We start from the raw sequence: 25806 nt of genomic DNA, 5'->3' as shown, positions 1-25806 counted from the left end.
GATAACATGTGTATATAACATCTTAGCAGTATGCCCGGTACACAGACACCACTTCATAAATATTAGCTTATTAATGACCCTTTTCCCTTTCTCCCCTTCCTTTATTAGTTCTGCCTCCATACACAATCTGTTGCTAGATCCCCTTCATTCTTCTTTCCTAATGTTCACAGCAGGTGGCAAGAATGGTGGCCTCCTGGGTCTAGGCCAAGGATCCCATTGATAAGCCTGGGTCAGGCTGGGCTGTCTCTGGGAAGGGAGAGGCAAATGTGAATTGTAACCAAAGATGAGAACCAAGATCAATGGCAATAGTGGGGCTCAGACCTTGGACATATACTAGTTAAGGCAATGGACAGAATGTGAAGGAAAGCAGGAGAAGTGAAGGAGGAGGCAGACAGAGGGCAGAAGACACAGTTGGGGGACGCCTGGGTGGCTCAGTTGGTTAGGCTGCTGCCTTTGGCTCAGGTCAAGATCCCAGGGTCCTGGGATCGAGTCCCATATCGGACTCTCTGCTCAGTGGGGAGCCTGCTTCTCTCTCTGCCTCTGCCTGCCTCTCTGCCTGCTTGTGCTCTCTTTCTCTCTCTCTGACAAATGAATAAAATCTTTAAGATGGTTATGTTTCTTTAAAAAAAAAAAAGAAGAAGACACAGTTGGGACACAGTAAGGACACTGGGGCTGCTTGGTGTCTGGTCCTGGGTTATCTTGTGCTCTACCTCCCCCCATCCTCAAGTCATCCTTTCTCCTGCAACTTCATCCGTACGCTTTACTGTCTGGACAATTGCAGTTGTGTTCAAGTTGTGTCACACAGAGATGCACCCAGGGCTCTTCCAACATTTGATTTAGCTCCGAAAACTTATATCCAGTTCACCATTTGGGGAGCTGTAAGAAGGTGAGAGAGAGGTCTAGGTTGCTGAAGACTCCTGTTTCCACCAGCTTCAGTCACTGTTTCATGGTTCAGCTTCATTTTTATTAACTATTGGGGTTTCTCCTAAAATTTAGTTTTATTAAGAGCTTTTGCTTTTGTCAACTTTGGCTTTGCACTGGTCTATTACAGTCTTCCCAGGGGCATCTCTCCCTTTTTCTTTCACTCTTTTTTCCTGCACCGCACTCTGAATAAATCATGCTAAGTACCTTCTTCATAAATTCCCTCCTCCTTGCTCCAAAATATCGACTGACTCTTTATCATTCTCTGAGCAAAGGTCCAACCCTTGGCTGAGCCTCTGGGGCCCTCTTCAATCAGAATGAAAGGAACAGGTTGATGTCTTATGCTGTTAAGATCCCTGACACAGGGCACACACTCAGTAAGTGAATACCAACTTCGTATTTGTGATTGTTCCCGACGGGAACCTCTGCAGCCTCCCATCTCCTAGAACACTACCTTGCACACAGGACTAGTACCTTGTAAATCAAATGAGGCTTTTCTTCCGACAGCAGACTTCCTGTGTCTATATACCAAAGCTTCCATTTGGGGGAATGACCTAGTGATGTTTAGGGTCTTGAGTTCCTGTCTTTGGAGGAAAATAGTATGGTGATGTTTAGGAAGTGCCTTCAACTTCTATCTTCTGTCGCCTGGGAAGATACCCACATCGGATTGGCCTACAAATATAACCATGAGGATGACCTAACCAAAGAGCCCTTGAGTGCTTGCTTCATCATTACGCCTGACTCTTGATGCCCCCTTGTGGCGATCTGTCACCATGCAAGGGTTACCAAGAGGAACCCAGAGCTGTCCTTCAGTGGGCACCGAACTCTGAGCCAACTGTTTCCCAGGCATTAACCCACATACGCCACCACAGTCCTCTTAGGGAGCTACTGTGAGTTTTACAACCTGTTCTAAGTAACACAGCTAACAAGTAGCAGAACAGAGACTTTCTACCCAGCAAAATAACAATTTAACTGAGAGAATTATTTTAAATACCCATCACGGAAAGTCTCTGGAAAGTGTCTTAAGGGCTTAGAGCGAAGGAAAACATTCTTTCATGAAAACCTATAAAATCTAGTTAGGAACAGCACAGGTCTGTGGCATCTGAGCCACGTTCTGCTCCATTGTCCTCCCCACTAGCTGCGTGTTATACTCTACCTGGGTCTTATGCAGCCACAGGGCTCCAGTGTCCCTTAGACTCCAGTCTGGGGCTGTAGTTTGACTTCTGAAGGGGCAGGATGCTGGTGTTTCTCAGTTCCCAGCCCCATTTTGTGGAAGTTCTGTTCCAGATAAGCATACCAAGAGGACTGGGTCCCCTTTATCTAGCTTCCAGTGGTAGGGCGGAAGTTCTGCTCCAGTCATGGTAAGTCAGCGGTACTGGGGCCCTCCCCACACCCCAGCTTCCTTGCAGGGCAGAAATTCCATGCTGGGAAGGGCAAGCTGAGAAGACAAAGGGTTTCCATATCCCCTTCCCCTAGGACTCCCTCATAGAACAGGATGTCATCCTGGGGAAAGAGGGTCTGACCCAGTTCCAGTACAGTAGTAGAGGGGTTCTGCCTTTTGGGAAAAGCATGCCCTAAGGAGGGAAAAGCTCTGCCTTAGGGGACTGACTTTCTCTGGATTAAAGTGTGGAAAACTTCATGATGACAAGCATTGTTGAAAATAACAGCCATCTTTGTGGAAAGCAAAAGGAGACTCGTATCCATCTGCATGATACAAGCAAAATGGCACAGCTGGCAGAAGTTTAACAGGGAAGACCAGGGAAAGAGAAAGCCGAGAAGAGCTCTCCTTCGATCACAGTCAACTCCGGGGGTCAGGAAGGCTGGGCAGTAACGCACCCCTCAGGAGCAACGAGAGCCAGACGAGGACACAAGTCCCTAGGGCCTTTGACAGGAGCGGTTTTGGAATGGGAAGGGGAGAATGTGTGAAGCAAGAGTGAAGCACGAGCAGATGTAAAGAGAAGTGGAGACAGCCTGGAGAAAGCAAGGAATCAAGAGAATAGGGTGGAGTTGCACAGGGACGTGAGATCATCAGAGTAGTTTTGCACTGTGTGTGTGTGTGGATCCAGTGAAGGAGCGGCAGTTAATGAGACGCAGTATTAGTGCTCTTGCCTCCGAGAGAGACAAGACCAGGTGCACATGAAGAGACCGGCCTTGCAGAGGAGGAGGCCTCGTGCTCCGTTGAACAAAGGGTGGAAGCGAAGACTGAGCTCACACAAGCACGTGTACTGAACCGGTCAAGGAAAGGCAGCAGCCCTTCCATACGATGGCTTTTACTTTACCAAAAAGTGAAAGACAAGAATAGGAAATTTGGGGAGAGAAGGGGAGCTCAAGCTTACCAGATCTAGAGAGAGACAGTAGGAAGCCAAGGCACCACAGTGACCCATTCAGAGCGAGTTATTCATTTAGAGTGACAGCTGTTTGCTCCACATGGTGTTTCCCATAGCCATTCCTGGGAGTGCTGGGGTAGAAACTCTTCCGTTTGTAGGGTGGGTGTGATGAAGAGAGAAAAGGGTAAGACAAAAATAGCAGCAGGGGAGTGATGACATTGATAGATCATGAAATAGAAGCCATAAAGAGGTAAGTAATATTAAGAGAGGGCCATTGAACAAAAGAAAAAAGTGGTTGGACTCATAGGTCAGAGGCCTAGAAATTGGACTTATAAAGCCATGATTTTTGGAAGGGGTGCAGTTAGTTGATAATGTCAGGGGCAGGATCATGGGCACCTGGGTTGAGGTACCGTTGAGAAGTTCACTGAGTTGATGTGCAAGGTGTTGGGTGAGCAGTGTCCCTGAAGATACAAGTTATTCAGCTCAGTGGCATTGATCGCAGGAGACAATGACTGTGAATCAGGCCCTCAAGTCTTCAAAGAAGGAGGGCAAGTGACAAGGAAGGGGAGAGGGGAGTCATGTAGAGTAGCATGAGCCTCAAAGGAGTTGGGTTTGTTGTGTTGTGTGTTTTGGGTTTAGTTTGTTTTCATAAGAGCGCAGAGGAATAACTGTCTGGAAGTAGCAATGGCAACAAGGAGGACCATTATCCTTCCATTGGATCCCGAGCTATGAGAGAGGAAGAGGGCACACAGTCACCTTGAGTTTCAACTAAGGTAAATGGGTGTCGGAAATACTCGAAGAAGTGTTCGAAGATATAGATGAGTTTGCTGATCACTTAGTGGAAGTTCTTGGTGGCAGACTAGTAAGGGGTTAGGAGGGAGGGAAAGAGGAAGGGGTTGGTTAGACAAGGGGATGTATAGATACGTTTTTATTAAAAAAAAAAAAAAAACAGGAGTAGCATTGCTGATTGGTAAATAACTACTATAATAATATTGATTAGTGACATACATTATATGTATATAAAAAATAATCTCCTACTTGGTAAAATAACTACAGAGAATTCCACCAGCCTCTGATTTTATTTTTATTTTTTCTAGCATTTTAAATGGCTTCCCTATCCATTTAGACGTCTTAGGCTCTCATTGGTGGTTTGTGGCTTTGATTCTGTTCAGCCCAGCTGGAAAACAAACCATTAGGAAATGCATTTGGACCTCACTCTGTGCCCAGCAGAAACAAAACAGAATATCTATTTCATTAGCACACCAGGACCTGGGAGAGGTGAGAATTCTCTGGAAAGAAAAGTACAAGAGGGCTCAGAGAGATGTCAGCCAAGCCCCACAAACTCTATTTTACTTCTTTTCAGACCATGTCTCAGTCAAAGCAGCTGGACTAGATAAGGCTCTCTGGTTTAAGATGCTGAAATTGATATTCAGATTAAAGGTAATATGAGGACGACTTTCTCTCCCAGATGAAGGGTTTTGTGTGAGGGAAGACAGCAGGCAAATCAAAGGAAGTACTGCGGCTCTCAAAGAAAATGAGAACAGAAGAGGGTGGTGGGGAAAATGGCTTAAATGACCAAAAGAAAGGCTGCACTTGTCTACGCAGGTCTGGCCTGCCTGTCAGACAAGTCAGACCGTAGCCAGCCATCTGTGCTCTGAATAATGACAACGAGCCACCTGCAGAGACCCAGCTTTTGATTGCCTGGGCAATGTGTTGGGGCCACAGGGACCCAGCTTCTCTCCTGCTAGGAAGCACGTGGAGCCATCCACTGGAGACTTATTTAAAGCTATTACATGGATAGATTAAAGGGGAGAATATAGCCAGCCTGCCCGGTGCCGATGAAGGCTACCTTCCTTCCATCTCATTGTGTTGTAAAAACACAGTGTTATAACAGGGCTCGCTTCGGCAGCACGTATACTAAAACACAGTGTAACGATGGACAACACACATTTGCTCTGAAGAATTGGTTTTCTTTCCCTCTGAACTTTAAAATTTCAATAATTACAATCCTGAAATGATCGCTGCCGTTGTTGACTCGAAATGGCTCTCTTCGCTTTGGATGAGATTCCATGTGAAACGGTCTCCATCCACGAAGGTTTCGTTAGTGAAGTTGCCTCACCTAGAAGGTGGTCTCACGGCAGTGAGGATAATTAGCCGTCCTGAGACGCTCCTGTGTGTCAGCTGGGTACTGTGCTTAACACACATTATCCCCTTCTCCCAGAAACTCTGTGAGAGAAATATCAGTATCCCAATTTTATAGATGAAAAAAGCCAACAACAACAAAGCTGAAACTTGGGAAAGTACCGCTGGTCAACCAAGACTATTTTATTAATGATCAGATTCATAAATAAAAGACTTTCTTTAACTTCTGTCATGTCAGTGGTGGAGCATAGCTAACCTTTGATTAGATTTTAAAGCTCTATGAATCTGTTCCTTAAGCCTGGGTCACTGTGATCAAACACAAGAACATACAGTTAAAAATGACAAGGGCATATTCCTTCCTATCTTATTCTTCTTGATTACTGATATTTTAATCAAAACATAGCTTCAACTGTAAGAATCTGCCCTTGGCTCTCCTGTCTTCTCATGCCTCACTGTCTCTCTGGGCAATCTCACTCTTGCTTAGGGCTTTACCTGCCAACTCAACTCTGATGACTTCAAATCTGTAATTATAGCTCAGACTCTTCCTGAGTTTCAGACCTATATATATCCAACTATCCATGAGATACCTCCTCCTTGGGGTTCATAAAGGAACTCAAACTCAAACTCCCAAACAAAACCTATCCCATTTTGTCCCAAGTAAGCTTCTCCTCTTCTAGTCCCTGTCCACCCAGACCACCATAACGTGAATCTGCAAGTCTTCACAGACTTTTCTCTCTCCCTCTCTCCATATATCCTACAGGTGGCCCAGTCCTGTAGGGGAGAGGTCTTGGAGTAAGGTCTCCAGATCACCAGCAGCAGCAGTAGCTAGAAAGGAGTTAGAAATGAAAATGCTTGGATTCCACCCTCGTTCAGCCTCTTTGGGAGTGGGACCCATAGTCTGTGTTTTAATAAGCCCCCCTAGGTGATTCTGACACCTGCTCTAAATTGACCTTCATAATATCTGACTAATTACTCCATTCCTGAAGCTTTTACTGCAGTCATTTCCTAACCAAGTGTACCTTTCTCTACTCTTAAATCCCTCTATGCTATCCTCCCGTTTCTTACCAGAATGTTCCCTCTAAATGCAAATCTGACCATGTCTCTGTCCTACATAAAATTCTTCAATGTTCCCCCAATGCTTAAGCAGCACTGTCTACTAAAAATATAGCGTGGGCCACATATGTAATCTTTTTATGTGGCTCCTGGAAAATTTTAAAAGTTTTTAAAAAAAGTGAAATTAATTTGAACACTGTTACTGAACCCAGTATATCAAAAATATTATTTCAATCTGTCACCAATATAAAAGTCATTAATGATATATTTTACATTCTTTTTGCATGCCAAATCTCTGAAATCTGGTGTATATTTTTACACTTACATGTCTCAATTCCAGATGTCAAATTTTCCTTGGAAATGCTTGACTTATATTTAGATTTCATACAATTTACAGTGGAGTCAAAAGAACACATGTACTTACCCACGTTGTTCCAAACGTACTTAAAAGTTTTCCAATAACTAAATTCAATCCAGTTTTAAGTTTAAATGAACTAAAAGATTAAATTGCTTAGGCACACTAGCCACATTTCAAATGCTCTATAATCCCATGTGGCTGGTAGCTACCACATTGGTCAGTGGGGTTTAGAGGACCAAATTCTGACCTGCCAGTATGCTTCCCGGCCCCCTATGAACTTCTCTCTAAGTTCATCAGTATATCACATCCTCATCCTTTGCAGCACATAATGATTCCATCACGCAGAAGAGCATTTCCTAAGATACTCCGCATCATCTCATGTCTCGGGGCCTTTCCAATGACACCTCCCCTCCCTCAATTACTCTGTCTCCCCATTCATGTGTCCAAACCCACCTACTTTTTAGACTCAGCCCTGCTTTTAAGCCTCCCACCTCTTCCCAGGACTGACCGACCAGTCCCTCTTTTAAGCTGAAACTCTGTGTAAATCTCTAAGACTCACATAAGATTGCATTTCACTTGTTCATGGATCCCTCATGACTAGAGAATAAACTTCTAAATTTTCGTTTTATTCATTTTTTATATCCCTTGCACTTGAAACATCACCCAATGCTAAAAGACACTTGGAAAATGTTTGTTGGATTAACAAAGAGTAAATACCCACATTCGTTCCCTTTGTTCCTGTGACTGCTCCCTCCCTAGACCTGCAGGGCAGCAGTGTGCTAACACTGACAGTTGGGTGTTTTGTTCTCACTGTCACATCATGGAAGTGTCCCGAAGCTCTAGGAGTGAGATGGGCTTTCTGCCTGCCCATTGCTTCCTTCTCCAAAGGTGAGGAAGACACATCTTTGCTGGCAGCCCTCACAAAGGATTTAGAAACAAGGCTATACATTCTGGCGATTGTTGGATTGTTGGCATTCTCCAATTTGCTCAGCCCACGTCTCTCAACCTCTCTGAAGCGTGGATTCCTCATCTGTAAAACGGTGGTGGTAACAGCTGCCCTCCACATAGGGATGTGCTAACCGAATTCACTAAGGGATGTCATATGCTTGGTAAACCAACAAGTTAGGCGAACCTACAGGCTTACTTACCATCATTTCATCTCAGAAGGTCACCAACACCGACTAAAAGAGGGATCCCCTCCTTTACACACATCTACACTGCCCAAAGAGGCAAAAGAAGAGGGAACTCGGTGCATGGATGAGGTTTCTGCTGGTGAGGACAGGCTACCCCCGTTCTGCTTTCTTCAACATGTTCCATTCCTACATGGAGAAAGTGCTCCTTTACACTCCCCACTTGTTCTGCTGTGTTCTCAAGTACTACATCTGGCTTTTTTTTTTTTTTCCTTCCCTCCAAGTCTTCTCTTACCCTCTTATGATTTCTGCATACAGGCTGCTAGATAAAAGGTTTCTGGAGTCAGGTGGAACTAAAAAGCAAGGATACTATGGTAAAGCTATTGGGTCCAGGTGTGAGCTGTAAAGATCTAACAAAGTACTTGTTGAGCGAGGCTCCCTTTCACCCACCTCCATTTCCCAAGAGGAAGGACCTCTGCAGGTTCAAATGAAAGCAGAGGATGAGTGCACTGAGAAGGAGCCCTTCCCAGAGTCAGCCTCAAAGGGGAGTGGGATGAGAGAGTCCCCAGGAAAGTGTGAGGATGCAAGAGTAGAGGAACCCTTCCTGACTCTTGCCTGGAACCCGGGCAGGAACACCCGTGCAGGTGTTCCTCAGATCCTGTGGTCTGAGAGCACAGAGAGATGATTACCCAAGAGGCAGAGAACAGGAACTGCAGAACCACTCGCAGCTCCCTAAGCTCCAAAGCAGTGTGGGAGAATTCCCGATTTCCCTCTGGCTCCAAGGCGGACAGTGACAGATAGCCAGTAGGTGGATCCTGACGGTGTCTGCGTCACGATGAAGCTGATGGACAGGCAACCACACCGCAGGTAAGCACACCTGAGAATCAGGCAGAGGCGGACGTAATGGTGAGAGGTGACATGCAAGTATTCAGTGCCTCTCCCACCTCCCGTCCCCACTCAGCACCTGACACTCGGGACTGAGACACAGCCCTAGGAAGTCCCAGGAAGGAGGAGAAGAAAACATGAAATTGAGTGAGCCAGCCTGGAATTGGCTTGACTAAAGATTCTGTCAGGAGGGGCTGGGGAGGATGGAGAGATAAGTCAAGTTACAGAAAAAATCACAAAATAGGGATGCATTTCTGATACCCATGAAACAGCGCACATCCTCTGAATCCTTGGTTATATGTCTGGATCCCTGCCGGATTGTAAATTCCTTGATGGTATGTTTTGTGTCCTGCATCGCTGCTTCTCTCAGGCCACATCATAAGGCCACCTGACAGGTTCATGAACTTGCTCTGAAATGAGCAGAGGTGGGGACAATATGTTTTCTCAGCATACCTGGGCTGCGCCCTCTCTTTTCCATCGCTCGTCTGCTGCCTCAACTCAGGAAGCATGTGTGCACTCTCATTCACACGTTCCCTCATTCCTTCACATGCTTGACTGTAAAGCTCTACAGATGTGAATGGGGAAGGGAAGCAGAGATGTAAAGTGATGTATTTGCATGCTGTCCTTTGTTTCGTTTTAAATTTTCTAGAGTCCTCGCCTATCACTTCGTTTTGGCTTCACAGCCACAGCAGAGGTGATGGGAAGCAGGTGGTGTTAACTTCACTGTTGAGATGAAGAAAAAGACAAGTTGAGATCTGACCAAAGTGACACAGAAATTTGTGGTAGAGATGCAAGGGCAGGGGAGTGAACTTCAGTTCTTCTGATTCTTTGCCTTGTGCTCTTAGGTAAAAAGACATCAGAACATATGTTTGGGTAGAGACGCCTGGGTGGCTCAGTTGGTTAGGTGTCTGCCTCAGCTCAGGTCACGATCTCAGGGTCTTGGGATTGAGCCCCATATGGGGCTCCTTGCTGAGCAGGGAGTCTGCTGCTCCCTCTACCCCTCCCCACCCTGCTCGTGATCTCTCTCTCTCTCTCTCTCTCTCAAATAAATAAAATCTTTTAAAAAATACATACATTTGGGTTAAAAGTGCAGTCAGCCAATGGAAAGAGCGGCCAGTGGCCAGAGCTAGAACAATTTAAGCAACAAAATTAATCAAATAGTATTTGTACCCAAAGACTAAAATATATATCCACGAATCTATACTGATACAAATAAATGACTGAATAAATAAATGGGTAGAATGGCCAGATACCACTGAAGACTTCCAGATAATTTGTCTCAATATTCCACTCTGAAGGAGGTGGAAGAGAAGTCTCCACTCCTTAAGCGTGAGCTTCCTTCCTAAGTGGCCTCCTTCCTAAAAGAACATAGTATGGAGAGAAAAAAGAGTGACTCCACAGTGAAGAAACCAGACAAGCAGCACCTCAGGCAGGTGATCCCAGGTCAACATCAACAGTGATAAGTCACATTGACAGTATGAACCCCTGGTGTGTCGTAATGAGAATGGCACTTTACCTCTGTGATTATTCCTCCCAGAACCCCTTAATCCCAGTCTGACTATGAGAAAAACACCAGATGAATCCTTGTTGAGGAACATTCTACAAAATACCCAACTGGTACTCCTCAAAACTGTCAAGGTTATCAGGAACAAGGAAAGTCTGAGAAATTGTCACAGGCAAGAGGAGCCTAAGGAGACAGGATGACTAAATATAGTTTGGATAGGATCCTGGAACAAATAAAGGAAATTAGATAAAAGCTAAGGAAATCTGAATAAATATAGACTTTAGTTAATAATAATTCATCCATTTTGGTTGACTAACTGTGACTAGTATATCATCTTAATGTTAAGATATTAACAGAAAACTGGGAGTGGAGATATTTGGGAACTCTACCATCATCACAACTTTGCTGTAAATTGAAAAATTTTCTGAAGTTAAAAGTTAATTAAAATTAAAAGTGAAGTAAATTTTTAAAAAATAATTTTAGTTGTACAATTTTAAAAAGTGCAATGAATTTTTTGCCCATATGATAAGGGAAAGGATGGGAAGAGGGTGCTATACAAGATTTTACCCTGCTCTCCCACCAGTCAGTAGGATTTACAGTCAGCTTGGGTTGAAGTTACACAGAAAAGGGCTCTCGTATTCCTGTGACAGATATGTGGCCCCTCCAGCGTCTGGCAGAGTCTGGACAAACACATTTGCCATGCCATCATCTCCAGAATCTCTGCTTTCTGAGGTCAATAAGCCTATGTACACCTCTTTGGGAATTCCTCTAGTTTACCTGGAACTTGAATGTCTACTATATCAACCAGTGAAATTTCAGGATCCAGGAATCAGTGAGAGACCAGAGTCAGAATCCTTATGAATATCATCTAATTGCCATGCCCCTGGCTTGACCTTTCTCAGTCTGTATTTCTGCATAAAATGATAATCCTTGGAGTAGTATAAGGTTAAATGGTATAACGTATGTGAAAGCCTTCCATGACCTAGAAAGGACTATGAAGTTTTATTTTGGAATGTCCTTGCCTTTTGGGAGACTAGGACTGCCTGTGTCTTTTCTCCTTTTAAACAGTAATCTGGCTTATTCAATCAATTCGGCTCACAGACATTTGTCAACTATCATTAATATGTTAGGCACGCTAACAAGTGCCTCACCTGGTTAATGGTGTCCCTGGAAATGTAAGAAGATGGAGAAGCTTCAGTTTTTCAGCATCTTCATGGGAAGAGCTGTATGTGTCTGGATAGAAGAGCTCCCTGAAATGGGGATCATAACCCACAAGAGGCATGCATCAGTTATAACACTCTCGGTTGTTGGGCACTGAAAAACCAAATCAAAATGGCCTTAAGTTATTGGCTTATCTAACTGGAAGGTTCAGAGTCAGGTGGACTTTACTTTAGGGTTCAACAATACAGTGTCTTACCCATAAGCATCCAAGAGGTAACTTTTTCCTTTTTCTGCTCTGTTATCTACAGTGATGGCTTTATCCTCTAACTAGCTCCCTTCAGGGTATGGGATGGCTGCCAGTAGCAAGTGGGGCTCTTAGCTTCCTTGTTCACAATAAGGTGAGGTGGGAAGGGCACTTATAAAACTAAAGCCATAACCCATGACCTTGACTACCCTATGTTAGTCAGCCACTCCTACCTCCAGTCTCTTGCCAGTACCTAACTATGCATTAATTTCTTCCCATCTTGAAATATTATTTATTTTTAGTTCTATTTATTCGTATATTTACTCATTTATAGTCAGTTCCCATTCCACCCCACCCCCTCCCCGAATATTAGCTCCATTGGGTCATGGATTTCCTCTTGTTCACCACTGGTCCCTAAACTACCTTCTAAGGAGAGGAGGTCCCTCCCTGACCTATAGGAGAGAGGCTGAGTCTGTTGCAAGGGGTCTTCCTTCCCTGTCCTCCTTCCTAAGTCCATGCTGATTCCTGCCTGAGTCCTGATTGCTGGGGGGTAGGTACTACCTGTCAGGATTTTACCAGAATAAGAGGATCACAGGTGCCATGTGGAGGAAGGCCTTTCTAAACAAAAGCAGCCCAAGTTGGTCTAGTCTGGGTGGAGGCATAGGACAGTTGACCAGAGAGGCCCGGGTACAGATGGGAAGACAAGACCGATGGGCAAACTGTCCTCAAAGCAAGGAGGAAAATGAGTGGTGGGTAGCACAGTTGCTAGTCGAGTGGGTGAAAAGCAAAGTGACATAAGATGAAGGTTCAGGACCAAGTATGAACAGAGGGTGGGTATGGTAGAGCTCTGTCACACAAGCCTTCTGTCTACATTCCCGAGCATGCGAACCACGCCGTGCATGGCAGGGCTCCGAGGGCTCTGCGAAACAGTACCAAGCGCTCCTCACATTTTAAGAGCATTTCATAACTTACAAAACATATTCCCAGATGTTATCTCACTTCATGGTCACAGCCACTCTGTGGGATTAGTCTGATTGTTCCTATTTTGCAAGTGAAAAAACCAACCCTCTGCGTGACTTTCCAAAAGCCATGCATGCAGTTCAGGGGAGGGAAAGCTGGATGTGGATATTCTCCTTCAAGCGCTGAGCTCACCCTACCCCAGTGCCAGTGGGGAAGGATGGGTCAGTTTCCTGACATGGGAATGCATCCTTAGGCTCAGGTTTTCCTGTTTTGCATTATGTGCCTTTCTGTTTAGAGTTGAGTTGCTGTGTACTTCTGTGTAAATAGGAAATTCCCCATAATAAAAAGTTTTGAAAAAAAATGATAAGAACAGGGTCAAAGTGCTCAGTCAGGCCCTGGCAGAGAAAATTGAGGGACAGTCAGGCCCCAAGGAAGTCGGGTGCTCAAAGGTCTTGGCTTCAGCGCTTTAAGATTTGAGTTAAGGGGGGAAAAAAAGAACAAAAAGAAAAGAAAAAAGAACATTTGGGAATAAGGAATAAGAAAAATCATGTGTGTGCTCAAGCAGCTAAAAAAAAAAAAGGCACAAAGGAATGAGTTGTTCCCTCTGGGTTTTATATTCTCCTGCCAGATCCTTTAATTATGCTTCTATTCTTTTTTCCCAAATTTAATTTTCCCCCAGACTTAAATAAAGAGCAGATGATGTTTCGTAGAAGGCTTAGTAAAGTGGCCGTTCGGAAGTTATTTTTGCCTGGGTGCATGTTCTGGCTTGATCTCCCAATTCACTGTGTGATCTTGGATTATTATTCCCCTCCTAGAAAGGTCACTTTCTCCAACTGTAACAGAGGAATTAGAACATTTGCCACCAAATGGCCTCCCAAGAAAACGGACATAGAATGCAGGGTGATAGCCGTCAAGGCACTTGGAACACTTCCAAAGAGGAATGTCTTAAGCTAGGAGATGTTATTATCTGAGCATTCTTTAGAATCACCTGGGTTTGTGGGTAGCTACAATCCAGGCTTCTCTGCTGCCTGGGGATTAAAGCTGGATCCTGGCTGGATCCTGGCCAGAATGGGACCTCAGGGCTTTTGAAACTGGTGCTCTTTCTGCTTCCTGGTTGATCTGGATGGTTTGACACAGCTTTCAACCTGTATGGTGTTATCATTTGCTCTGAGGCTTCAGGCAGTACTTGTAAGAAAGAGGCAGGGTCAGTCTTTGATCTTCCATGCTAATCTCAAAGAGCAGGTAATCTCAGGGAGGTTGGGTCATTTTAATTCAGCATTGCAATAAAAATTACCATCTTAATTTTGTTCTGCTCAAGCTGAACTTTCTAAGATGGAAGGGAGAGGTGGCTCAGACAGACACTGGGTGGTGGGAGGGAGGCTATCTGGAGTTGAGTCTAGCTCAGGGCCCTCTCTCTGCTGTCATTTATGAAGATATCGGTACACATCTGACAGCCTCATCTCCGGTATCTTGTCTTCTCAGCACTGATGTCCATAGATGTTCCTTTCAGTGCCAGTGACCATCCAGTCCTCATGCAATCATTCATTCATTCACTTATTAAATAAGCATGTTCCAAGTAGCTCCTGTGTGTCAAAAACCTCTTGAGGATCAGCAGTACAGAGATTAGTAACCTAACCTTACCTTGAGGGCTGTGGTGGGGAAAAGATGAGCACAATGCAATGTGATTACTAAGTGTCACAGTGGAATTCCTTTGGAGAATGTGAAGGAAGAGCCCCTTCTAAGGAAGAGGTAACATTTGAATTTGGACTTGATGTTTCAGTAGGGATGCTGAATGTGAATGAAGGAAGGTGAGGGCAGGAAGGGCATCCAGGAAGAGGGAACAGCATATGCAGAGGCATGGTGGCATGATAAAGCAGTGGCATATTTGAGGAATAGCAAGCCTTCTGATTGGCTGGAGGGTACCTGGGAGTAAGAAGAGGTGAGTCCACACGGGTAAGGAGGTACCAGATCCAGCACTAAGCTTTCTCATTTTAGAATATCACTAAGATTCTCATTTTAGAAACAGCACTTGGATAGAAATGCAGAGACTAGATGAGATGTATATGAGGTCAAAGGAGTGAGGTTGGGTGGATGGGGTGGGGTAGATGAGATGGGGTGGATGGGATGGGATGGGGTAGATGGGGTGAATGGGGTGAGGTGGATGACCTGGGTGGATGGGGAGAATGGGGTGGGGTGGGTGGGATGGGATGGGGTAGATGGAGTGAATGGGGTGAGGTGGATGACCCGGGTGGATGGGGAGAATGGGGTGGGGTGGGTGGGATGGGGTGGGGTAGATGGGGAGAATGGGGTGAAGTGGATGGGGGGGTGGGATGGGGTGGAGAGGGTAGTTGCGGTAGATGAAGAGAATGGGGTAGGGTGGATGACCGGTAGATGGGATGGGGTGGAAAGGGTGGATGGGGAGAATGAGGTGGGGTGGATGGGGTGGATGGCATGGCATGGATAGGGCAGATGGAGTGGATGGGGTGGGTGGGGTAGATGGGGAGAATGGAGTGGGGTGGATGGGATGGGATGGGTTGGATGAGTTGGGATGGATGGCAGAAGACTTGTTGGAAGCAGTCATGGTGAGCAGAATGGATAAGGGCTTCAACTCAGGTGGTATCTGTGGAGGAGGTGCAGATTTTGGAAGAGATCTGACAGTATGAGATTTGCAAACTGGTGGAATGCAAGAGATGCATGCACGGGAGGGAGAGGTCCAGAAGGACTCTCAGGTTCCTGGCTTAGGGGATTGTGTAGATAGTAATACTGTTGGCTTACACAGGAAATATGGAAGGCACATCAGGTTTGGGAGAAGAGATGACTTATTTAGTTTTGAAAATACTGACTTTGAGGTGGCTGTGGAACATCCATGTGAAAATAGCCAATGGGCAAATGGGTTTAAGGATTTGGGAGATAGGAGAGTGTGGGGCTAAAGACCCTCACCATCCATGTGGGTGGGGTCATTGAGGGTTAGAGGGCCGAGGAGGACCCTGGAGAACCAATATTTAAGGATCAGTAGAAAGGGGAGGAGTCGGGGGGGAAAAGACTCAGAGAAGCCAGAAATGGGGGGAAAAGAGGGACGCAGGATACAGCGATGTCAGGGAGGCCAGGACTGGGGAGATAGAAGGGAGAGTAGACAGTGCCACCAAATCCTCAGAGAGTGTAAGAATAATACAGGCCCCAAAACAGGGCAAAGGAAGACAGGGTTGGGAGAGCACTCCCCAGGCAGCAGACGGGCTCAAGCAAGAACCTTAGATGGGAATAAGGCTGCCATTCACACAAGGTGAAATAAGCTGAGTAGGGGAGTAATCACCTGCACCCCTTTGCCCTAATTCTAGCCAACGGCTCTTTCACAATCTTCAGAGCAACTTTGATGAAGAATAATTGAGAATGGAATTCAGCATTGACTGTCAGGTCCTGTGTTAGGTACTCTCTGCACATAATCTCACCATAGCCCTCTGAGGCTGAGAGCACAATCCTTCCTTCCCAAATGACGAAATCAAGCCTCAACACAGCCAAATCCTCCCTTTCCTCTCCATGGATTGTTAGGTCACAGCCCCCAAAACACATCGGTGACAAACCAAACCAGTGCTTGGCATCTACGGAGAGCCCGTCTTTTATCACTCACTGGCTCGAGCTCCTAAAGCCGATGAGTGAAGAAGAGAAACTTGAGCCAGATGTAGGGTGCCATTCCTGCCAGGGATGCTCCACATGAGTAAGTTAGATCAAATGGGCTGGAGAAAGAAGACACTGCACAAAGAAACTCTCTCTTAAAGGATCAAAGGCCAGCGAGGGAGAGGTCAAGAGTAGAGAAAGATCAGGCAGCTACCTTCAGCTCCCTCCCAGTTACTGAGTAGCACATCTCCCCTCCACAACAGTTGAACAATTAAAGGCTGCTTGGGAATACACAATACACTGGCCCACTTTTTAAGATTGGTGCTCCCCCACCTTTTTTTAAGAGAGAGAGAGAAAGAGTGTGCATGCACACAAACAGGGGGAGGGGCAGAGGGAGAGGGAGAGAAAGAATCTTAAGCAGGCTCCACACTCAGCATGGAGCCTGATGCAGGGCTCGATCTCATCACTCTGAGATCATGAACTGAGCTGAAATCAAGAGTTGGATGCTTAACTGACTGAGCCACCCTGATGCCCCAAGATTGGTGCTCCTTTTTAAATTCACATTTATATAGTGTTCAGCCTCTGAGGTTAGTCTTATTACTGTCATCTGCATTTTCTTTTTCTTTCTCTCTTTTTTTAATCATCTGCATTTTAAAGATAAATAAACAGAGATTCAAGTCAGGCTGCCCATGTCCTTTCTAATACTTAGGGGCCAGGGTCTCCTCATTATTCAAAATCCGGATGCTGGGATCTTTCTAACACCTAGCAATGGATGATTCCGGAAGAAAGTCCAGCACTAATAATAACCCCACACGTGTGCCTGTGGACCATACCGTGGCTTCCAAGGCACCATGTACTCACTAATCAGTACCCTGGTAAAGAAAGTTAGTCATGACACTTGTTAAAGATGGGAAGGCAGACTTCATTCAGGGGGTGGCTACTGGAATGGGGTTTTAGAGTAGGGGACATTCAATTCCACTGTGAATGTAGCCAGGTCAAGTGGGAATTCACAGCCAAGGGGCGGGTGGGAAATTATGTTTCCTCAATAATTTCAGTAAGACTCGGGAGAGTCTTACAAAAGCAAAAGTCAAGGTTTTAAGACACCAATGGTGGGGAATGAAGAACTTCATTTGCTTCTGAGAATGGGGGATTTTCCCTAAACTGACCAGCATGATACTTGCTAAACTTGAACTTAACAGATCAAGGCCAGAGCCCGAAGTCAGGGACTAGTCAGAAAGAAGATTCTAGGAGGCTGAGTCAAGTTTGGCAGAGGGAGAGTCTTTGTTATCCCTATGGCCTCATAGACAAGACTGTTTTCTGCTTACTCAAAATACTCATGTCAGGGGCCTCCTGTGCCTCTGCTCCAATGCCTTTGCCAGCAGGTATATCTGTGGCCTGGGGCTCACCCTCAGGTCTTCCTTCCCCCTTCTCAGTGCAGCCTTCCCCAAGTGCACGGGGCTGCACACCCACACCCCTGCCCCAGCATCCCCCGGACCATGATTCTCCATACCACTTATTAAAACATACTATATGTTTTACTTCTACATTCTACTTATAGTAAAGTATGTATGTCAGTCAGTATGTCGGCAAGAATGTCAGCCCCATGAGGCAGGGACTTGCATCTGTTCTGTTCAATGCTTTATCCCCAACATTTGGACCAGCATCTGGCACACAGGACGGGCTCATTCTTTGTTGAATAAATTGGATGCCCACACGAAGGTCTCCACAAATATCCTCAGATCTTGATTACCTACGTCAACAGGAAAGGATCATAATCCCAATAATGGATCATCCGTCCAACCAATTCACAATGTACCTCACCATGCATTATTTCAGTGTTAATACAGTAACACAGGGATTAGCTCAGATGGACCATAAAACATTTGCTTTCCATAAGAATTCTATGGTGTTATGGGGTGTGGTGTCCCAGAAATATGGGGACAAAGAACCCTGCAGCATCTGCAGAAAAATTCACATGCATACAATAGCATCTTACACACACACACACACACACACACACACACACACACACACACACGGGCCCCTAGGTCCGCAGAGAATAGATGTTATCACCCTCCTTCCACACATCCCATGTAGCACTTCCCAAGGGCACCTCATGCTGTTCCTCAAACTGCCCCCCCCACACCCCTTCACTCCCCCACCCCTGCTTGTTCCCCGACATGTCCTCCTTCCCCTGCCGGGAATGTTGTCCTTCCCCTAACCTGTGTGGACCACTGCCTCCTCACCTTTCCCGTCTGTAATCTCTCACTCACCCTTCAAGTCTCAGCCGAAATACTGCCCCTGTAGGGAGAACTTGGAGTCCCCTGGGGAGAGTTAATCACTTCCTCCTCCAATAATAGCATCCAATACAAACACGGTGATTATGTTACATTATAATTGCTAATTTGTTCCCAGTCAGTCCTTCTCCCCAGGAGACTGTGGGAGCCCAGGAGGGCAGAGACTTACTCTACGCAGAACCGTATCCCTGGCCACTAAACACGTGTGCTGACACAAGACAGGATTGTGGTGAATGATTGGGGGGGGGGTGTGAGGCGGGGGAGGAGACACTACAGGCATCCCAGATGCTGTAAACAAAGAAGGGAAACATCTTGGCCCAAACCGAGGTTTCCCATTCATCGTTTCCAGCCCCGGAGGCTATGTAAAACCTGCTTCAAAGGAACCTGATGGGTTTGAACAAAAGTGCTGCTGAATAGAGGGCTGTTATTCAGGCTAGAGGAATGTCCCTTTGAGGGCAGAGGTTACCACGGGGGATCCTTTAAATGAGGAGTTTCTTCAGTGTTCTCCAAAGCAAGAGCTGCATGGGACAGGGAATTCGAACTCAGCCCAGCAGACTTTTGCACAAAGTAAGGCAGGTCTGATGAAAGGCTAATTAGATCAGCATCATTCTCTCCTTGTGTGTACATACTTTGCACTGGCTTTCACCGGCCCCCGGCAGCTGGATAGTGCCAGAAACCAGATCAGCAAAAACCTATCAGGCCTCCAATCCAGATTAAGGGAAGAAAGGCAGAGAATCATAGCAACAGGCAAGGTTTTTGTTTTTTTGTTCGGCTTTTCGTTACAGCACCTCCAGTGACTAGACCAGTCCGTGGCACATACCTAAAACCCCCCAAAATATCTGTTGAATGAATGTATAACTAGGAAGCTCTACAAGATCACCGAGCAAGAAGCGAGATAGAAAAGACTTGATTGCACCGTAGTTAGAAACAATTCTCTCATAAGCCACTAAGGGTTGGTCTAGTGGCTGAGTCTCCTAAGAGGCACACTCCCAGAAGAGCAGATGGTGACCAAACTGCTATCCACAGAGTGTGGGTCCGATTAACTAGAGGCCTGTGGTCTAAGTGGAGTATGCACGGTCCCATCTGGGCACAAAAGGACAACTGCCCAGCTTCTTCCCTTTCCACTGTTTTCCATGTAGTATTCAGCCTCTGTCTCAAGAAATTTAGTGAATATTTAAAGAACATTTGCTACAAAAGGCACAAAATCATTAGAAAGCCTGGGGTGACCACATGGCCTAGTAATAGTCTGGGCCAGAGGTTGATCCGGGACCATTTTTAAGGGTTTAAAGATGCACACGATTTTTTGAGTGCTACTAAAATGTTCCTTCAGGTTGTTTTTGCATGAAAAATCTCTGCAGGTGGGCTATAACCATAATTTTAAAAGCTTGGCCATATGGGAAGGAAGCTAACATTTATCTGGTGCCAATCATATGCCAGAAGGCATAAACTAGACACTTGTGGTTTATTATTCAATCCTTATGACTGCAGTATGAGGGAAGTGCTATACCCCTTTTGCAGACAGGAACTGAGGCTCAGAGGTAATCTGTAACTTGCCTAAAGTCACCCAATCTGTCACAGGCTGGCTGATGATTCCACGCCAACTCAACACACAGCTCACACATGGGGTTCAGAAAACACTCGTGATTTTAAAAGAACCAAATCCTCTTGATCAATACACTTTCCTGACTTTTTCAGTAACGGACACATCTGATTGGGCGTACTGAGTTTGGCCTGGCACAGAATGGCAAGAGGACCTTTGACCGCTCCAAGGAGATGAGGTAAGCCTCCAAAGCCAATTTTTCCAACGCCCCCATAAGCCTAGCCAGTCTGTGTCGGCTGAAGCCATCTGACTGCCGTGAAAGCCTGAGTGATAATGAGCTGTGTAGGAGAAGGAGAGTGTTCTGTTGTGTTGAACAGGCCCCTGATGAGAAGAGCTTAGCTCCCCTTGTGAAGTGGCTAGAGTGGACAGTGGCGCTGTTTCTTGGAAAAATAACATCACCAATACATCACAGGGATGTAGGTGGGAATGGCACTGGACGTAAGAACATGTTGGCACTATCCGTTTAAAATAGCAAAAACAGCAGAAAGACATGAACACAGTCAGTCTAACCTTGTTAAACTAAAAACATTCCTTGGGCCCTCTTGGGAAACTTTATTTTGTTTGACAACAAGGGAGCAGAACCAGCTTCTTTGTGGTCAGTTTCCTTTGGAGATATTCCTACTCCACTCTTCCTCTAAATGACATAATTTAAAGACACCCAGTAAAAATGTGGAGGTTTGGAGTAAGTTTTATTTTTAAGAGGTCTTCCTTTGGGTAGACCCATCAGTAAACCTTTCATCAGGAACTGCACTTGTGAGAATGAAAACAGACTCCAGGCTTCCTGGATTCCATCCAGTTCTGCCACTTAGCTTGGATGAGGAAACTCATTCGTCTGTGTTTGTTTCCTCATCTGTAAAATGGGGATAATAAAATTATCTACCCGAAGAATTTTTGTAACGGTTCAATGAGATAACCCGCGCAAACTAGCACAGTTCCCAATACATGGGAAGCCCTTAGTTGTTTATTATTATTACCTTTAGGTCCCAATCATAAATATGGACAAAGCTATGCACTGGTGTCACTGCAGTACTGTTTATAATAAAAACTGGAAACAATCTAAAAATCCAAAATTAAGTGAATGATTAAGCAAAATAGGCTGCATATCTCCAGTCCAGGAGAAAAAGGTGGAGCCACTGAAAATTCTGGCTACAGAAACTATATAATATGTTGTAAATGTTTATGAAGTAAGTGGGAGGGGAAGCAGTACACAAAAATCACATATGTGGCTTATTTATAGGAAATACATGAAAATGCATTAGGATGAATGAACTCTGGGTGATTTAAAATTTTTCTGTGCTCGGGCGCCAGGGTGGTTCGGTGGGTTGAGCCTCTGCTTTCTGGGATCTAGCCCCGAATCGGGCTCTCTGCTCGGCAGGGGGCCTGCTTCCCCCTCTCTCTCTGCCTTCCTCTGCCTACTTATGATCTCTGTCAAATAAATAAAATCTTTAAAAAAAAATTTTTTTTCTGTGCTCTATTTTCCCAAGTGTTATGTATATTTTCAAAGTAAAACTATACAAAATATTTAAACGTTATATTAAAGTTGCTGCTTTTTGAGTGTAATCCATACTAAGGCTCAGGGGTTGCAGAACTGAATGTTATTTTTGTTTATTTTATTAATATGTTCAGAAAAAGAGGACCCAAGGGAAGTAGGGAAGGTAAAGTAATTTTCCAGGCTTATAAATAGTCCACAGTTGGTTCTCTGGAAGCTTTAATAAACAAGGCTGGCTTTTTTCCTTATTTAGGATACATTATCTAATATTTCCATGACAATTACTTATCAGCTTGCCTGTGGTTGCTATGAACTTCTAGCTGACCCTTGGGTCAGGGAAGCCAGTAAGGCCAAGGAAGCTAGAAGTAGGCTCCTGGCAGGCAGTTAGAGCCTGCTACAGTGCTCATGATAGACAAGAGGTACTCGGTCCAAACCACTTCATTGTCAGCCTCTCTCTCCTCCAACCCACCCTCCCTCTCTCCTTTGGCTCAAGGTACTCTTCTGGTGAGCCCAGTGCTCTGCCACAAGCTGAGGACAGAGGTAAAGATTCAGCTCTTGCCTTGAAGGAGGTCAGCCCTGGGAGCAGAGAAGCAAACTCAATCCCAAGGCAACGTGACCGGCCACATTAGCAGTGCTGTAGTCAAAGGGGAGGGCATCTGATGGCAGTTGGGAATGAGGCAATGTTCGCCACATTAGGAGAAAGGCTGGTGAAGGGCATCCAGGCTGAGGAACAGCAGCTGCAAAAGCACTGGGAGGGCACAGTGTTGGGCGGAGGCTGTGAAACTCACTGTGGGGCTGTGTCTTGTGGGGCCTGGAGGGAGGGTGAGTAGTCAGCACATGAAGACACCAGGCGGCTGGCCTGAGTCGTGGAGGCTAAGAGTCAGTGGACGTTTTAAAGCAGGGGAGAGCCATGCTTCAACTATTTTGGGATGAAAATGCTGGTTGCAGCGCGGCAACTGCTTGTTCGAGGGGTGTACCCAGTGGCAGGATATGGCGGAGGTGGCTTTAGCAGCCTGAGGGCTGTTCACTAGGGCTTTGTAGGGCCTTGTGGGGGGAAAGGGAAGGGGGGAACAAGCAGGTCAGGGTCTTGTGACTGAGGCAGAGGTGATAGCTCTGGCCAACTGCTTGGATTTGAGTGTGACACAAATCAAGGATGGATGGGAGGCTCTGGCCATGGCCTGAATTAAGAGAGGGAACTTCAGAGAAATAGGCTTGGTGGGGGGAAAGAAGGAAAGATAATGAACTCCGTCTGGGATAGGTGGAGCGAAATGTACTGAGGGGCATCTGGGCGGTTGATAAGAGAGGTCTGGTCTTTAGAAAATAGTTTTAGGGGAAAAAAAAAAAAGGAAATAGTTTTAGGCTGAAGTTATTGATCAGGAAGGTGAGAGCACAGGGCAGATGCTCTAGAAATAGGTGAGGTTACCCTGGTGGACCAGAGGACAGAATTATAGGGAATAATAATGCTTTAAGACACTCCATCTTCAAAACTGGGTTTGATGGAGGGTTGTCTGAGGGTTTACTGAGACTCTAACTGATGTCCATGCTGAATGAATTTTCAGTTCAAGTTTGATTGGTTATTGCTGACTTTGAAAATATGACCTGCATTCCTGTCCCAGCTCCCTGACTCTGGAGGAAGGCAGACCTCTCTGAATCTGCTTCCTGCACTGTAGAAGGGGGGAGAATGACATCAAACATTCACTTTGTTTGCCCTATGATATGTGTCTGGTTGCCAATATAAAATTGTGTAACCTCAGCCCTACAGTATATTCTGTAAACTAAACCAAAAGGCTTCTCTTCGTAAAGATACATCATTTATGTTACAATCTTTAGGCCCCAGCTAACATATTTTAAACTGAAACATGCTGATTTTAATGTCTGAGCTGGCTCTGGCTTTTCAGTTATTAAAAAATGGACTAGAAAGTTCTAGATGACAGGGCGCATTTGTTTCTCTATCCTGATTTCTCAAAAAAAAAAAAAAGGCTAGTATACAAATTACAATGCTAGATGAGCTCGAGCTCTCAAAAATGCATTATCATCTTCACAGTCATCTAATTTAGAGACAGTGGAACAAATCCAAGTAACAATTTTATTCTAGTCTACAGCACAATTTTTTACATACATTTTGGTGGTTTCAACAAGTGTTACTTTTGAGCAGACTTTAAATGAATCCACAAAAGTTAATATATTAAAAACAATATACACAAAATAACAGGCATCAGGATGTTCAGAATCATGCAGATAGGGGTGGTCTGGTTGGTGTTATCACTGGGCACCTTGCCTATTTAAGAATTTACCAGCAAATACCACTTCTTCTGTTCTTTATTCCCATGTAATTCACCCAAATCAGAGAGTTCTAAATATGCACACCCAAAATAAACCCTCTTTTCAAGCCACATCAGTACAAAATTTCAATGAATAAGCCTAAATGTGTCGTCAAGCCAATTCTTTCTCTGATCAAACCCAAATCTAGCAAACAGTCGGTATCAGCACAGGTCTAAAAGCAAGGTTATTTCATTTATTAAAACACCAACAGGAGAGTAATAAACAATGCAGCTAATGTTAATCTTAATATAAGACACTGAAGGCAAACCAAAAAATAATATATTAAATACCACTCCACTGAGCCAGGATAAAACCCATGAACTACAGATGCATGAGTTTCTATCTGTCAAACAATGCTTTAAATATTCTTCTATGGAAAAGAAAAAAACTATTATCAGGAGATACAGGGGTAAGATAGGAATGTGAATTTGTGCACCTAATTCCACAATTGAAAACGAGCATCAAACGGATAATATTAAGCTAAGTGACAATGGCTTAAGCGACGGGCACCAAACAGGCAATACCACTACTCAGTGTAATTCACAACTCTCTTCAGGAGTCTTCAGCGGATGACCACTCCAGTAATACCATCAGAATACAGATATGAATACTCATCCACTGCTGAAAGAGATCCTGAAGAAAACATGGCAAAGGCATAGAGAAAAAGTTGAATCTTCTGAAAAAGTTAATGATATCAAAATACTTTTCCATCACTGGTAAACCAAACTAGGTCAAGTATATGGCCCAAAGCAGCATGGAATTCAGAGTCAGAGGTTGGCAGAAAAGTTTGGAAAACCGCAATTTTTAAAAATTGGCAATTTCTCTATGCTTAATAAAACTATCAGAAGAGGTATAATGTTTGTTCGTTTGTGGAATGTTGACAGCTTGCTGCAAAAATTCACGTGAATGAGGAACCGCAGAGATGCGCTTCAATGAAACAGTCTTTAAAAATTTACAAAAAATGAAAATTTCTATTTAAAAAATAACCATGTTATGCCAAGATGAAACATGGTAAAAGTAGTGTAAGTTCTGTCCATGATTCTTCACACAGCTAATGGGAAAGTGATAGAAACAATTTTCTCTTATAAAGGAAGCTTTGTTGCACTGACTTTTATAGCCTGACCTAGTAATTTAGAAAAATCATGTAGTAAAATCTGTAAAATTAAAATACAAAATTCTGTTTTGTAAACATCGGTTGGCCAAGTCTATCCGGAGTCCTTCACGATAGTGGAATGGAATGAATAATTAATTCACTACCTTATTTATCTGCTGTGAGGGGGAAAATTCCAGAACACAGCTTTTATACTTTCACAGTAATTATATTCAAAAGATATAAAGAAAGTCAGTGCCGTTGTCTTCTTTTTTTTTTTTCCTCTGTGCAACTTTCAGCTCTTACCCCACTCCCCAAGTGCCATAATTGAAATAATACTGGTTTCGAGACCTAGTACAGACTGGTCATAAATGTCGCATGAAGTCTGTTGGACTTCGATAAAGGTATTTCCAAATGGCATAGTAATGCACTGCAGCTGCCGTGGCCACAAACAGGTGCCAGATGGCATGGGCAAATGGAATGATGCCATCACTCTTGAAGAACACAACTCCCAGGCAATAAATTAAGCCCCCACAGGCAAGTTCATGAAGTCCATCAGTGTTATTCTGTCAACAGAGGAAAAAAAGAAAGAGGTTTTGATGTTACTCTTGAGGTGACAAACTAAAGAGATTATTGCAATTCCCCCGAAGCCTGCTGATCTTCTAGACAATGAGCCGCACAGACAGCATCCTGATCGGTAAACATGAACTA

At 44.7% G+C, this 25806-nt stretch overlaps 1 protein-coding gene across 3 annotated transcripts in view; it reads right to left on the bottom strand.

Moving 5' to 3' along the window:
- The window catches only part of MMD (monocyte to macrophage differentiation associated), a 72021-nt gene that overhangs the window by 21116 nt on the left and 25099 nt on the right, over positions 1-25806 (bottom strand). For 2 of the 3 annotated variants that reach the window (XM_080826054.1, XM_080826055.1), the window contains one exon: positions 23756-25661. The exons of the other annotated variant lie outside the window; for it this stretch is intronic. In XM_080826054.1, the coding sequence (XP_080682180.1) occupies positions 25461-25661 (201 nt within the window). In that variant the 3' untranslated portion in view covers positions 23756-25460. Of the gene's footprint in view, positions 1-23755; positions 25662-25806 lie in introns of those variants that run through there. 3 annotated transcript variants of the gene reach the window in all.

This window comes from Martes martes, assembly GCF_963455335.1.
Source record: "Martes martes genome assembly, chromosome: 16".
Classification (NCBI taxonomy): Eukaryota; Metazoa; Chordata; class Mammalia; order Carnivora; family Mustelidae; genus Martes; species Martes martes.
This window is presented reverse-complemented; position numbering and strand designations above follow the sequence as displayed.